At 38.1% G+C, this 16,906-nt stretch overlaps 1 protein-coding gene across 1 annotated transcript; it reads left to right on the forward strand.

The window, feature by feature from the left end:
* The first annotated feature begins 4,692 nt into the window (after nucleotides 1-4,692).
* LOC126379565 (uncharacterized) lies at nucleotides 4,693-15,953 on the forward strand. Its single transcript, XM_050028367.1, has 13 exons — nucleotides 4,693-4,764; nucleotides 5,648-5,695; nucleotides 6,065-6,098; nucleotides 6,852-7,031; nucleotides 8,748-8,792; nucleotides 9,277-9,342; nucleotides 9,629-9,676; nucleotides 9,777-9,890; nucleotides 10,262-10,384; nucleotides 10,763-10,792; nucleotides 11,587-11,637; nucleotides 12,433-12,486; nucleotides 15,216-15,953. Exons 1-13 carry the CDS (start codon nucleotides 4,732-4,734, stop codon nucleotides 15,305-15,307), a joined length of 918 nt encoding a protein of 305 aa, XP_049884324.1. The 5' UTR covers nucleotides 4,693-4,731; the 3' UTR covers nucleotides 15,308-15,953.
* The last annotated feature ends 953 nt before the right edge of the window (nucleotides 15,954-16,906 follow it).

Below are 16,906 nucleotides of genomic sequence, written 5' to 3' on the forward strand. Positions count from 1 at the left end.
CACTGGAAAGGCAAAATTACTTAAGCGCCAAAATATCCTAAAATAGCAGTCCATGTTATAATATGTTATTGCTAGACATAGAAAACGATAAACAATGTAATCTTACGTTGACGTCATCAAAATTGGATAAATGGGTAAGAAGTTATGATAAAACAGCGAAAAAATGCTTTAAACGGCTTTTTCTTGAAATGGCATTTTGGCGCTTACGTAATTTTGCCTTTTCAGTGACGACATTATACTGCCTTCATTCTATCAATGGCAGAATCCAATTTTCAAAAAATATTTTTTGTAACTTCTAGGGGAAAAATCTTGAAAAGAAAAAATACGTGTCTTTTATTTAAACAATTACTTTCGAAATAGCACAAAAAAACCACGGCTTAAAAATTTGAAATGTTGTCAATTGCTCCAAATTCCTGGGGGGTTAAAATGGCCACATCGAAGCAATTCATCTAAGAAAGTAATATTGCAATTTGACATTTGCGCATATAAAAGTAAGTGCGCAATGCAAACAAATGTCAAACAGCAATATTATCTTAGATGAATTGCTTCGATGTAGCCATTTTAGCTCCCCCTGATAGTAATAGTTATAAGTAATATATTATTATTGAACCAGCATCTCGTTTCTACCAACAGTGGAGCAACATCGAGAGATATTATTTCAATTTATATATTTCTAGCGACCCGCCAGGGCTTCGCTCGGGTGCAATGCTGAACAAAAAATGAAATTATTAATATCACATTAAAAACCTCAAAAAATAACAGTATTTCTCCACTATTTAATGGATGTTATTATACATATAAACCTTCCTCTTGAATCACTCTATCTATTAAAAACCGCATCAAAAACCGTTGCGTAGTTTTAAAGATTTAAGCGTACATAGGGTTATAGGGACAGAAAAAGCGACTTTGTTTTATACTATGTAGTGATGAAAAAAAATACGTGACTTTAGAGTAGATTTGCCACCCTTGGCCTCACATGTGGAAACCGCTGAGGGTTTTTTGGCCAGAATAAAATTTAAGATTTTGATATTTCCATTTGACTTTTACGATCTCGACTTGAGGACTTTACTCACTGGAGTCGAGCGTGTCATACTGCCAACATAATAATATCAAAAATACTAAGGCGTGACTAAAAATGCAGCAGTCAATGAATGTCTTTTTTTTTTTTTTTGGTTTGGTTTTCCCCGAAGGGTAAGGCAAAGGGAACTATGCCCATACAGCCATGTCTGACGTATTTTTTTTCTTGATGATTAATGAAATGATGAAAGGTGATGATGATGAAACCTAAGCCCCCACCCTCGGAGTAGACTCCTACTCCGAACCCCAAACGAATTAACTCAAAAGTCCGCATAAACTTTTGAGTTATGAAGCGGCTTCCTGACACGAAGCGAAAATAGGCAGATACACTTTGTTTATTGAATACTCCAATATAATAACACTCGCGAATGTCTTCCGACTAACTTAATGCGATCATTAACCACAAAACACCACTTCGTATTAATTATATTTAGATTACTCAATGAAGAAAGCAACTGTCCCGTTCCCGTTTCCCGCCGAAAAGCCTCAATGAATGTCTTTCAGGGTTGGCCTGAATGCTGTTTTGGTTTTCCCCGAAGGGTAAGGCAAAGGGAACTATGCCCATACAGCCATGTCTTACGTATTTTTTTTCTTGATGATTAATGAAATGATAAAAGGTGATGATGATGAAACCTAAGCTCCCACCCTCGGAGTAGACTCCTACTCCGAACCCCAAACGAATTAATTCAAAAGTCCGCATAAACTTTCGAGTCGTGAAGCGGCTTCTTAGCACGAAGCGAAAATAGGCAGATACACTTTGTTCATTGAATACTCCGATATAATAACACTCGCGAATGTCTTCCGACTAACTTAATGCGATCATTAACCACAAAACACCACTTCGTATTAATTATTTAGATTATTCAATGAAGTAAGCAACTGTCCCGTTCCCGTTTCCCGCCAAAAAGCCTGGCCTGAATGCGTTGGTCGAACTTAGTGAGGGGACGCGTGCAGGATACACGTAGATCTCCTTCTTAATAATAAAACAACTCCACTTGGACGAATAGTTTATTATTGCTCTCACAATATCACGGATCACAATACTTTATCCTTATCAAATTAGTCAGTACAAAACAACAGCGTGCGTGTGCGTTACAACAGTCGAGCGAGTGTCCATAGACAAGGTATTCTGCGGAGGGGCTAAATACTGCTTCTTCACTACAACATACACCCACTTCTCGTTAGTATGTTCAAGTCACATGCTAATAGGGGGCGTAAAATGCCATTAACCGGACCATTATCTTGGAAACCACTTGATATCACTTGGGTAGTAGGTACCCTCAGCGGTTTCCATATGTGCGGCCAAGGGTGGCAAATAACATAACAACATAACATAACAAATACTTTATTGCACAAACAGGAAAAAACAAAAAACAAAACAAAAGAGAAATAGAATTAGTACAATAGGCGGCCTTATTGCTAAGTAGCAATCAAATCTACTCTAAAGTCACGTAATTTTTTTTCATCACTACATAGTATAAAACAAAGTCGCTTTTTCTGTCCCTATATCCCTATGTACGCTTAAAACTTTAAAACTACGCAACGGTTTTTGATGCGGTGTTTTTAATAGATAGAGTGATTCAAGAGGAAGGTTTATATGTATAATAACATCCATTAAATAGTGGAGAAATTCTGTTATTTTTTGAGGCTTTTAAATGTGATGTCGTAAATAATTTCATTTTTTGCTCAGCATTGCACTCGAGCGAAGCCGGGGCGGGTCGCTAGTAATATATAAATTGAAATATTATTTCTCGTAGGTTGCTCCACTGTTGGTAGAAACGAGATGCTGGTTCAATAATAATATATTACTTATAACTATTACTATCAGGGGGAGCTAAAATGGCTACATCGAAGCAATTCATCTAAGATAATATTGCTGTTTGACATTTGTTTGCATTGCGCACTTACTTTTATATGCGCAAATGTCAAATTGCAATATTACTTTCTTAGATGAATTGCTTTAATGTGGCCATTATGCCGCATTAGGCCATACGCAGAAAATGTTTGAAGGGGCATCAGAAGGTTCATCGGGAGACTAATCAAGCATCGAAGAGGAAGGATTTTCTGATGATGAACAAGAGGATGAAGATATGGATGAGGAAGAAGAGCATGATCCATATAGCGACTTTGTATTCAAATATGGCGAATATGCTAGAGCAGTCGACTGCAGGATTGAGAAGGGAATGTTAGGTTGGTTTGGACACGTTGAGCGGATGAAGGATAATAGAATTGCAAAAGCGGTATATAAAGCGAAAGTTGATGGTAGGGCTGGCAGAGGAAGACCGAGAAGGACTTACGATGATCAAATTGGAGATGTCCTTAGAAAAGGTTCAATACGATCTACTCTGAACCGGCGTGCGTGTATGAAGCGATTGATGAATGTGGAGGAAGCAAAAGAAGTGTGTCAGGATCGAAGCAAATGGAATTCTATAGTCTCTGCTTACCCCGGTGGGAAATAGGCGTGAGTTTATGAGTCGACTGCCATATTATATCTTTCATTAGATGAGCTTAAATTAACGTATGCTATGACAGTTCTCAATTTTCCATACAAAAACTGAGTGCACACGAGGGGGACTTACTGTCCGCGAACGTGTTAACTCCCCAGGCCTATTTATTGTCTGTGATCCAAACATTAATCAAACCCAAAGTCTAAATCATGACGGTGAAGGCCAACCCGGGATTAGAGTCCAAAATTAATGAATTAAGATTACTCATTTTGTAAATATTGTTCATTTTATTGAATATAAATTTTAGTTTCTTAATTTTTATTGGTATTAATAATATTAATTTAAGAGCCATTAAATTATGTACTATTGTTCCAAAAAACACATAAAACTTTTCAACAGTAGGTAGATAAATATTTTTGCATTAAGTTCCTTAGGTACTAATATTGTAAATGAGAAAGTTTGTTTGTTATATTGTCACACCTTTTCTACTCTACCGTAAATCATGAAATTTTGTATACTTATACGTTGTTAAGGGTACAGAAAGGGTTATTGCTGTCAACCCACTAGGGTCGATTGATTTTTCCAAAAATTATTCTCTCAGACGACGCCCTGAGCATTGGCTTTGGGTTCATTTTTTAACCGAGCGACAGTCCTCAGCGTTCCCCATTTGTCCGGCCAAGTAGTTGATGCCATTTGCGGCTAATCTACAATGAGTCATGTCAGAAGGTAATAGGTTATTTTTTGAGAGAAACTTATATTTGTGTATATTTGGTTGTCGCGGTGATAAAATGATTTTAGTCAATTATTATAAAAATATTGCATACTTATATTAAAAAAAATATTTTTACAAACGAATAGAAACTGCCCGTCATCGATTTATTTTTTATACTTAGAAAGAAAGACACATTTTAAGACACTACAAATATACGTAAAGGTACATTTACATCACAATACTTATGTACTTACACATTATCATGGATACACGCTAAACCAGATTCGGAAATAAAAATCTATTAGAAAGAAAGATTACCGATCAAAGTCCACGCGAACCAACTCGCGGGCAAAAAGCTAGTTACATTAAAAACATTTTTTTTACAAAATGGCGGACAGCTGAGTAAACTACCTACTGGTTGTTTGTGGAAGTAATATTGCGTATATAAGCGGTAGGTTGAGGGTATCAGGCATCTTCAGAATTCCAACCGACATCATGAAGTGCATCCTATTAGCTGTTCTGGCTGCGGTGAGGATATAATTCTTATTTTGAATTAAATTAAAAAAATATATATGTATTTTTAATATTAAAAAAAAAACTATTACGTCTCTTTTGTAACTACCTATTTACTTTTATTTTGGTGCAATTATATTTGCATTTGAATAAAAAGGTAGAAAATAACGTAAGACGAAAAATTTTAATAAATAAAATCATTATATTTAAAAAACTGTTCGTTCTTTATTTTAAAATTATTCATATAGAAATACTGAAGGGGTTGAAAGAAACACTTGAAAGCAATCCATCTAAAAAAGCAATATTGCTATTTGACTTTTTGTTTGTGCACACTCTTCTTAATTTGAATTTTTTTGTCAAATTGCAATATAAATTGTTTCAATGCGGCCTTTTTATACCCCCGGAAACATTTTTTATTGATAGTCTTACCATTAAAAGAAGAAATTTAAGACAAGAAGCCGTGTTATCCCAGTTGGTAGAATACTTGTCTCTCATGAGGTAATCCAGCACAGGCCTAAATCAATGACTGTCGAATTTGTTTTGACTATCACGTGCTCAGCGGTGAAGGAAAACATCGTGAGGAAACTCGCATTCTCGAGAAATGCATTTTCAGAGGTATGTGACCTAACCTGTATTGGGCTGGTTTTCCCTTCGCTGGTTGGAAGGTAAGACAGGCAGACGCTTCTGTAAAAAACCGGACCCTGTGAAAAACGGGATAACGCTAGGGGGATGATGATGAGTCTTAACATTAAAAGCATCCTATATTTCATTAAAAAAGTAATAAATTATTGTAAGTAATGAGTTAATAACCATAAAATCAAAAATGTTTCGGATGATACGCTATTGGACTGTTTTCGTGACTTGCAATGCAAAGTTAAATTCCTATTATTTTTTTCAGGTCGCCTTATCGTCCGTCAGTGGTACCGCCATTCCTGGCAAGGGTAACGTAAGTACAAACTGCTATTTGGCATAGGTATAATTCATTCAGTCATAAGGGCTGAGGGCTCTCGCCCGAGTCTTTGTGCTCTCGCCCGAGTTTTCGGGCTCTCACCCGAGTCTCAGGGCTCTCGTTCGAGTTTGAGTGTTCGCACTCGAGTCTGAACCTCACCTGAACTACCAATTTGTGATTTGGGCCTCAGAAGGCAGTAACCGTGTCTGTCAGTTACAGCACTCCCTGTTTGTCTGGCCAAGTGAAGGATGTTAGCCATTTGATACAATACAATAAGTTAGTCAAGTTTTAAGTGTCATGGCAAAATACGTAAGTAAGTAGCTAATATGATTATGGTGATTTTTGAATTGCATTTTCCTTTTTCAGACCTTGATCATAAATGTTTGCGGCAGCTACTACAGTGAGTATTTCTTATTTTAGTTTTAAATTAGCCAAAGAACATAAAACAATATATTTTTAAAATAAATACAGTTTGTTGTACACAGAGACACAAACAAATTTAAAAAAGACAAATTATTTTAATTTACATAAGTACACAGGTATTTGTTGGCAATTCTTTTTGTACTTATTATTTTTGTATTGTACTTTTAAAATTTAATATACTTAACCAAATTATTTTCTTTTCAACATTTAAATAAAATTAATAATTCATTTCATTTTATTTTGAATTTTATAAGTACAAACTAACACCCTTATACTAAGACTCGAACCTTCCTCCACTCGACTCGGCCTCTGCTTTGGTATTTCAAGTTGACATTTACGCCCTCGACTTGAGGACTTTACTCACTGGAGTCGAGTCTGCCAACATAATAATACGAAAATAATGACGCCATGACTTATTCGAGTAAGCTCGAGTAAAGGTTGACGCACCGTATAAGATTACTAATTTTGAGCTGAGTTCAAGGAAGCCCTTGGGTCAGCTCAGCTGAGGTCGTAGTTGAGGAAGGTTGGAGTGAACGAGCATTAATATGTATACACTTTGGTACTATGTCACATTAACTTTTTTGACAAATTCAACTGTGAATCTCACTAAATGTCAAATATGTTAGTGCGACAGAGTCCTAAAGTGGGTACATTATATTGACTGAACATCTTAAAATACCGAGGTAAGTGGTGTGGTAAAGTAGCCGTTCTAATCCGCCTCCTTTTTCAGGCAACCTCGGCCTGACCATCAATGGTGTGCTGAATGCTGTCAGTGGACTTCTGAGGAATCTCCTTGCCCTAGTTGGCATCGTCGTTAACACTTTGCTGGGTCTACTCGGAGGCCTGCTCAACGTCCTCCTTGGAGGACTTTTAGGAGGCGGCAATAAAGTGACCCTCAATACGTTCTTGAGTAAGTAATTTCCCATAACTTGAAGTTGTCTAGAAGAGATGCCGCCTGTTGTACAACCGACTGATTACTGCAATAGTTTTAGGCGGATGAGACGTTCGTTATGTAATAATAATAAAATATTTTTATTAAAATCAACACAACAAAATTGGTAATTAACAATTAAAAAAGGATTAAGATACAGTTGTTGGTGAGAGAGACTGGGGTCTGTGAGAAGCGTTAGCTTGTAGTACAGAACCCCAGGCTCCCCCTCGGATGATTAGTGTCTATAGCTACTTATTTACGTTTCATCATCACCAGCCCATTAAGGTCCCCACTGCTGGGGCACGGGCCTTCCCTATGGATGGATCCCTATCCATCCATAGGGAATCCGCACTGGGCCCGCGTGGTGGTTTAAGGCCACCACGCGGGCCCAGTGCGGATTGGTGGTTATTAACGACTGCTGATGCAGCCGGGACCAACGGCTTAACGTGCCTTCCGAAGCACGGAGGAGTTCGAGATGAAAACTTTTTTCTTTTTTTGTGGTCAGCCATCCTAAGACCGGCCTTTGCGAAAGTTGCTTAACTTCAACAATCGCAGACCGAGCGCGTTTACCGCTGCGCCACCGAGCTCCTCACTTATTTATGTTTATATAACACAAATTAGAAGAGATGAGATTTGATGATACATAAGACAAAATTTGAAAAACATAAGAGATATTGTTTTGTGTATGTAAAGAAGACGATTGAAAGTGTAACTATGTTACCTACAAAGTCCATTGCAATTTCGTGTTTTGACGTTTAGTAAAACTAGCTTATTGCTTTTACCGACCTCGCCGGGATGGATAACTTTTTCCCATTTAAAACAAATAGTTATCGGCTCATTTTCGGTCACTGCTCCCCAACGCAATATCATCATCAGCCGTATGACGCCCACTGCTGGGCATAGGCCTCCCCCAACGCAATATATTCTTGTGCAATCTTAGAAATAGAAATACTGTTTATTTGCTTTTAAAAAGGGTACATTATTTATCTTAGACATATTATCTTATTTTTTGTAAAAAAGTCAAAATTGGTACAGTCATGAGCAATATAATGTACCCACTTTAGGAGTCTGTCGCATTAACATATTTGACATTTAGTGAGACTTACAGTTCAATTTGTCAAAAAAGTTAATGTGACACATGTGTTTTTTTTTTGACGTGACTTATTGTATATTTGCCGCAGATGGCATTAACTACTTGGCCGGACAAATGGGGAGCGCTTAAGGCTCTCACCCGGTACAACGTTTAAGACAACAGGCCTGAGGGTGCCCAGTTGGGGCGAACCTCGGCTCAGGGCGTCGTCTGAGAGGGAAAATATTTGAAAGAATTAATCGACCCTAGTGGATCGATAGCGATAAGTGCTGAATGAGGGAAATCGTCGACCACGCCGGCGGGGTCGGTATCGGGGTCCTGAAGTGTTTGGTGTCGCGAGCTGATTGGCTGCCTCTATGGCATTGGTTGTCTCTATGGCAAACCTCGGTACCGGATACGCCAATGAGTCATTAATTTATCTTAGGTACAATTTTAACTAACACTGTTGGCTCGACCATTATAGACGGCGATACGGCTCACCTATCACGTTGGTCTAACAGAAAGCTTGGCGAGGTGTGGGTACTTAGTTCATTTTTCGATGGATGTACCTCTGACTACCGCAATTGGGCTTATTCAGAATACTTAACTTAAATTTCTTGTTTCAGCTGCCCCCAAGACTAAAGGAGAATACTTGGACTACGTTTTCAGGCGTAAGTATTACGACCAGCTAGTTCCGCCCACATGCAACAGATGGCGCCACAATCCAATAATGCAGTCTTAAAACGCGCTATCGAAACTTGCACAGGGCGACGTAACTTCCAACATAACATCGTTGGATCGTCGATCCCTAGTCGCACTACCAACTTGTGGCTAGCTGAGTCCTATGCTCAGTTCGGTACTAACCACGAAAGGCAGCACGTGCTCGTCGCCAAAAAAGCCAAATCCAAGCAATTCATCTAAAAAGCAATATTGCAATTTGACATTAGCGCATATCAACAATAAGTATCAGCAAAAGTAAGTGCGCAATATCAACAAATGTCAAATAGCAATATTGCTTTTTAGATGAACTGCTTCGATGTGGCATTTTAAACCCTTCTTGTCAGATAAGGATACATAGAACGCTCTTGAATGAAGGTTATATTCAATTTCTCTATTTTGTAATACTAAAATTGTATATTTTTTTTATTTTCACAGTGGTCATCAGTTACCAAGCTGTCATTGACAAGGCCTGCCCAGGACTTGGTGCCGTCTGGATCCGCGGTGAGTGTACAGAAAAGAGTATACAGAAGAGTATTTAGAAAAGGAAAATCTTGAGGGATTTAAAAAGGCCACATTGCGGACAATTAATTTGAAAAGCAATATTTCCATTTGACATGTTAGTACCTATTCAATTTGCGCACTTGCTCACGCGCAAATGTCAAATAGCAATATAGCTTTTTTAGATGAATTGCTTCAATGTGGCTATTTTAAGACCTGTACATTGAGTGAGTTTTGCTTCAGTGTAAGACTAGTATTTTATTTTCTAAAATTATTATTTTTGTTACAGCCGTCTACATTTCTCTTACCATTACCATCTCCGCTGACTACAAAACTTGTAAGTATTTATTTAATATTTGGGAGACTAACAGCTCTTAGAAACTATAGAAAAACTACACTGTATAGACATAATGTTATTTGTGTATTGTTATTTTCAGACTCTGGATCTAAGCTGTTTAAGCCACTGAAGGGAAACTTAGCTGACTGGCTCAAACAACTCAAATATAACGATTGCGTGAAAGATTTCAACGCTGTCCTCAAGAAACACGGAGGTAATATATTACGTGACTTTCGAACATAAGTTTTGTTACTTCGGAATGAAAAACACTATAACATCTGGGGGGTTATAATGGCCACATTGAAGCAAATCATCTAAGAAAGCAATATTGCTATTTGACATTAGCGCATATAAAAGTAAGTGCGCAATGCAATCAAATGTCAAATAGCAATATTGCTTTCTTAGATGAATTGCTTCAATGTGGCCTTTTTAACCTCTCTGTACATATTCTGCACCGGTTCCCAGGTGACGGATGCGGCAGAGACTTGGCTTGGTTGAGCTTAAGCTGGATATATGATCCACGCAGGATATTTTATGTTCGTCTGCCATATGCAATAATAATAATCTGTACTTTGTTGTTGACAGGATGGATCAACCTGGTTGGAGTCAAGAGAGTCCTCTTCCTCGCTGTCAATGACATACTTGGAGAGATTTCCGCCATCTTGTCGGTTGGAGTCAACGCCATTGGAGGACTTCTAATATTAGCTAGTACGTATCACATACAGTCATGAGCAATATAATGTACCCACTTTAGGACTCTGTCGCACTAACATATTTGACATTTAGTGCGACTTACAGTTCAATTCGTCAAAAAAGTTAATGTGACATGGTACCAAAGTGTATACATATTAATGCTCGTGACCGTACCTACCTACATAATAATTTATACTCTTCATCATCAACCTCAAAACCCATACGTGAGAAGTAGAAAATGCAATCCCGACTCAAGATCGCAAATTCGAGATCCCGCGGGATCGGAAATAACAATCCAGTCAACGTGTTAACATTAGATCGATCGATTATTTTCTATTTAACAGTATTACCTAAAGGATTTAATGAGTGTAATATTTATTCATTTTATTCCAGATATCACTGTGAAAATTGTTATCCAATCCGGTAAGTGATCATACTATTTACCTACTTAGTTATTGGCCCCGATTCCTTCAGACACCTCCTGATTTTATTTTAAGTTATTCCCGTCATTTTCTTATTCGCCGAAAATAAATTTAAAATGAATGAATAACCCCGGCGAATAAAATAGGCACCTCGCTCATATGCAATCCGTTTGACGTGTGCTGTCAACTTAATTATGTCGGGTTATTGGAAGGGTTTTTTAAGTTTCTGCCTAAAATTTATGTGTTTGCTATAGCAAATATGCTTTCCTTTTCGGCGGATAAGAAAACGACAGGTATAACTTAAAATAAACTTAGATGATGTGTACTAGACTCAACACCACTATTTGCTTAAATAGTTATTATAATAATTAAATATGTTTTTATTTCACATCATTCCGCCCAAGTATTTAATGCAAAAAATTTGTAACATTACCAGCCTATTGGGATTAGTTCTTTAAGATTTTGTTTTCATTGCTCACATAAAAAAAAAAATGGTTGATTTTTATTACATAACATAAACGTACACAGCTTATATACGTCCCAATCCTAATTTTGTGATGTTTCCAATTTCAGAATGTTCCCACTTTGGTAATGTTTCCAAACTAGGCATTAAAAAGGCGCAATACTTATGTAATATAACATATAAATAAATAATGGGCACAGGCTTCCCCTCAAACAACAGGAGGGGTATGGAGCAAACTCCATCACGCTGCTCCACTGCGGGTTGGTGGAGGTATTTGGGCTAGTAGCCATTTAGCAGGCATTTTTATTCATTTATCATTTATCTTTTTTCAGTTGGTATCATTGTTTGCCTGCTCGCCAACCTGTTGGATGAAGTTGGTGACAGTAAGTAACACAATTTATTACTATACAGGGTGTTAATCTATACAGGTTTTTAGTGACACCGTAACGAAAAAAAACATCTACTCGATTGTACTACCTAATAAGTCGGAATTTTCGGAAATGTTTAATTAAGATTTTAAGTTTTTGCTACGCGAACAGGCTGGACTGTGGACTTGTACCTACGTGCAAGTTAATGCCATTTGTAGCAAATCTACAATAAATCAAGTAAAAAAATATGCATTTAGATGTTTGTTAAGCACAGTCTAATAGAATATTCATCATCACTAATTTTAGAGCCACGCTCTTGTCGGCGTAGCATTCTCCATTCTTGTCTATCAAAAGCCAATTCCTTCACTTCCTTATAAGACACGGCGTTCGCCTTCTCTTTAATCTGTTCCGTGTAAGCTCTTCTTGGTCTTTCCCTTCCTCTCTTTCCTTGTAGCTTCCCTTCTATGATTTTTTAATAAAGTCGTGTCTTGTTAAGTGTCCAATCATCTTGCCTATTCTGTCCTCAATAACTCTCAATATTTGCTTCTTTCGCCTTGCTCATCCTCTCACCTTTTTCTCTCTTTCCCTTTTTCCTTTTTTTTCTTTTTAGTAGAATATGCATCATCATTGACTTTAGAGCCACGCTCTTGTCGGTGTACCATTCTCCATTATTGTCTATCAAAGGCCAATTCTTTGACTTCCTTATAAGACACGACGTTCGTCTTGTAGAGAACATTAAGTAAGTACTTAATATTTTATTTCATAGTATTTTAATTTTTAATCTACATTTTATTTCTTTTTTTTTCACAGTTCTGGACGACGTCATTGATGCTCTCTTCGGTATTATCGGCACAATAGGAATCCGTGAGTATTTTAAAAAGAAAAAAAAAAAAACAAGCAGTGTATTCACTGTTCAATTATCTATTAAAGCCAAAAAGGATCTTAATAAAAATAATATAAGTAACTTTAACAAAATTCTTCTCCAGTTGCTGAGGATTTTGATTTTGATTTTTTTATTTTTACTTTTGATGGGTTTGCTCTTCGCCCCAGACTTGCCCGAACGCATTGACGAGGCCTAAGATGGAGCTCGCCCAGAAGGTGCCTGTTCACTCTGGCCTTGAAAGCACCCGGGTTATATGCATTCGGAAATACACGAGACGGCAGAGAATTCCACTCAATTACTTAAGGGTTTTGCGTAATAACTTACAATACAATACAAATACACTTTATTGCACCAAAATAAAAAGAAATAATTACAAAAACACTCTTAACTAAGTAAATGGCAAATGGCGGCCTAACTTAAGGGTAATTAACACGTTCACGTAAACAGGCCTTGTATTGAAGACTAAGCTCTATAGCACATACTTTTTTCATACAAATATGATTAACGTCTAACAACGATGTACCACACCAATTTCAAAATAAAGTTATGATAGTAGCACTATCGCCATCATACGTCGACGTTAGAATACGTTCACTTGTATTATATCAATCAAATCCTATACAATTGGTAACAACGTTTAATCACGGCGACGTTCTACGATGTTGTTTGCTATTGAGTGACATAAATCGAAAATATTATTGAACAACGTTTATTCACGGCGACGTTAAATGACGTTTTGTTACGGAATATAGATATGATGGGAAAGAACAGAAAACAGCGTATACTCACGTCAACGTTCAGTAACGTTCAGCCTTAGTCGATATGGTAATAATTACAAACCAGGGAATAACATTAAAGCACTTCCACGGTGATAGACGTTCTGTGATTCGGCTGCAAGGTCCGACGGTGGAGATGGTAACGGCTCGCATGGTCCCGGGTTGCCTTCTTCGGCTGCAAAGTCCGGCGGTGGAGATGGTGATTGCTCACGTGATCCCGGGTTGCCTTTATCAGCTGCAGGGTTCGGCGGTGCAGATGGTGACTGCTCGCGTGGTCCCGGGTTACCTTCTTCGGCTGCAGGGTCCGGCGGTGGAGATGGTGACTGTTCGCGTGGTTCCGGGTTATTTTCTTCGGCTGCAGGGTCCGGCGGTGGAGAAGGTGACTGCTCGCGTGGTTCCGGGTTGCCTTCTTCAGCTGCAGGGTCCGGCGGTGGAGATGGTGAATGCTCGCGTGGTCTCGGGTTGCCTTCTTCGGCTGTAGGGTCCGGCGGTGGAGATGGTAACTGCTCACGTGGTCTCGGGTTGCCTTCTTCGGCTGCAGGGTTCGGCGGTGGAGATGGTGACTGCTCGTGTGGTGTCGGGTTGCTTACTTCGGCTGTAGGGCCAGGCGGTGGAGATGGCGGCTGCGTGTGTGCACTTAGGCCACCTTCTTCGGCAAAAGGGTTTAGTAGAAGGGATGACTGGTGCGCGCGTGATTCAGGTCTGATGTTGAATGCAAAAACTGATGAAGGTGACAACAGCTGGCTTTGGTGGCCTTCTATATGTGCTCGATTACGAAAGATGAGGCTTCTAAATTTAGGTCATCTCCTATATTTCTCCTCAATAGTGTATTGAATGATCGGAATTGATCGAAATATTGTCAGAGTTTTCTTCGTCACTGAAATGTTTGGGGTCGAGTCCAGATCTCTTGCTTTTAGGTTCTGAAGAATTTGAATTGTTAGTATACGATTTTCGTTTACGAGTATTAAAAATGCTATCACAACTAAAAGTTTCAGTTTCACAATCTTCTGCAGTCTCAGTGTTACTGCCAGAATTATCTGAATCACTCGTTGTATGCGGCGCAAAAGCATCTCCTCCTGGACGCGCACAGGTGAACTTAATGAAAGGCGATATTTAGACAGATCGACGTGTATGGACGTTGCGCGGGGGGAAGTAGGAAAGTATGTAGTGATTGTAGTGTTCCGAAAGACATGAAAAAATTTCGATGTAGCGTAGCACTAGAGATTTGAAAATTTGATGTGTTGTGGCACAGTAACTGACCTGTGAAATAAAAGTACAGCTAGTCTACGTTTACTGACGTTCTGGTATGAAATAATATTTTTTATAAGACGTAATACCACGTTGTGCTGTAGAGTTTATACCTAATTTCGGCGTACTATGACGTTGTTTACGTGAAAGTGTTAAGATTTCTGATCCGATAACTAAAGACTACTGGTACTTGTTAGTGATATCTTTTACGAATACTGAGGGGAATGATTCAGCACATTATTCTGAGTTGATATCAAGTGGAATTTTCCGTCGTATAGGCTGTTTATGTTGTTAATGGCCCCGATTCCTGCAGACACCTCCTAATTTTACTTTAAGTTATATCTGTCATTTTCGTTTCCGCCGAAAAGGAAAGGGACGGATGATTGACAGCTCTTAATTTTAGGAAGAATGAGTAAATGAATAGATAACCCGGGTGAATCAGAAGGTATCTCGCTGGTATCAAACCGTTTGACGTGTACTGACAACATAATTCTGTCGGGTTATTGGCCTTGTTTTAGATTTGAGCTTAAAATTGACGTGTGTTCCATAAGTGTTATGCTTGTCGATTACCCGTCCCTTTCCTTTTCGGCGGATAAGAAAATGACAGATATAACTTGAAATAAAATTAGATGGTGTTTACAGGAATTAGCACCATTGTATTGTTTAACTTTCTTTTTGCCTTTCAGTTGGCGAAGGAGACATCTATGACTGCCAATCAGAGATCATCTATACCTGCAGCAAATACAGCAACAAGGATTACAATGATCTTTTTGATTAACACAGTGTTGCCCTCTGAGTAAATTTTCACTGAACCCTGGCCTTTTTTGGTGAACTCCGGCACCCATATACCTTTATGTTTTCCAACTAAATATTCATCATCATCAGCCCATTAACGTCCCCACTGCTAGGGCACGGGCCTTCTCTATGAATGGATAGGGAGATCGGGCCTTAAACCACCACGCGGGCCCAGTGCGGATTGATGGTTATTAACGACTGCTAATGCAGCCGGGACCAACGGCTTAACGTGCCTTCCGAAGCACGGAGGAGCTCGAGATGAATATTTTTTTTGTGGTCACCCATCCTATGACCGGCCTTTGCGAAAGTTGCTTTACTTCAACAATCGCAGACCGAGCGCGTTAACCGCTGCGCCACCGAGCTCCTCTAAATTACTAAACTACGTAAATATTAATATGTGTATATGTGTATATTTTAATGTTGTATATGTGTGTCGGTTTTACCTAAATTAACTTTTTTATTATTATTATTACTAAAATGTTTTTACCAGTGTCAAATTTCAATCATCTGTCACGTTAGTCTAACAGAAAGCTCGGTGAAGCGTGCGTACTTAGTTCATCTTGCGATGGCTGTAGGTACCTGACTATCCCAATTGGGAATATGGTTATGAGCTTATGTTATGTTCATGTTAAACGTCAACTTTTACTACACAACGATGTAATTCCTTTTGATTTTTTTACAATGTAATTTACAATAGTAATTCGGATTCTTATCTGTTATTTCGTAATAATTTATTCGTTATGTTGACCAATAAATAAATAACTTCTGCAAAAAAATTTTGTTTTCTTTTTTCTTAAGATTCACCAACACTGTGATTACACCCCATTAATTACAGGATGTTAGTGACCCTACAAAAACTATAAAGGATGATCAGAAGATTTTTTTAGACAGTATATTTACATTAAAACACGAATATTAACAGTTGTGTCAACGGAGTTTTAAGGTCAATGTACACAGAGGTGGTGTTATATCATTCTTATTTTATGTTTTTTAAAGAACGTCTAGGGCCCTGTGCCGAGGTTTTTCTTGCAGCTTCTTTTCCCCGGCTATACAGGTTGTGAGAAGCTGCAGTAGTTTTAGGCGGATGAGACGTTCGTTATGTAAAATTGACGATTCAAAGTGTAACTATGTTACCTAATGAATAAAGATATTTTTGAATTTGAATTCTGAGTTAATATCAAGTGGATTTGTCCATCGCAAAAGTATAGAATTGAAAATAAATTTAAAAAACACAAAAAAAAACATGTTTAAACGAATAATTCCACTTGAATCGTAATTTTTTACATAACGAATGTCTCGTATCACTCAATTTAACAGCGCAGATGTTACACTATGACCTTATTTACACAGATACATGATAACATAAACAGCCTATATACGTCCCACTGCTGGGCACAGGCCTCCTCTCAATCAGCCGGAGAGGGTATGGAGCATACTCCACCACGCTGCTCCACTGCGGGTTGGTGGAGATTTACACAGATACAGATGAATAATTGTCTTTACTTACTTAATTCTTTAAACATTAAATTCATTCTAAAGAATATAAAATATATATTTGAACAAGTGTTTAAATGACATAATG

The sequence above is a fragment of the Pectinophora gossypiella genome, chromosome 29 (assembly GCF_024362695.1).
Source record: "Pectinophora gossypiella chromosome 29, ilPecGoss1.1, whole genome shotgun sequence".
Classification (NCBI taxonomy): domain Eukaryota; kingdom Metazoa; phylum Arthropoda; class Insecta; order Lepidoptera; family Gelechiidae; genus Pectinophora; species Pectinophora gossypiella.

Excerpts from the sequence above, each read along its gene's own strand:
- LOC126379565 (XM_050028367.1), top strand. The coding sequence starts at position 4,732 with ATGAAGTGCATCCTATTAGCTGTTCTGGCTGCG. Across the intron at positions 5,696-6,064 it reads CCATTCCTGGCAAGGGTAAC|ACCTTGATCATAAATGTTTG; the intron begins GTAAGTACAAAC and ends TTCCTTTTTCAG. Across the intron at positions 9,891-10,261 it reads TGTCCTCAAGAAACACGGAG|GATGGATCAACCTGGTTGGA; the intron begins GTAATATATTAC and ends TGTTGTTGACAG.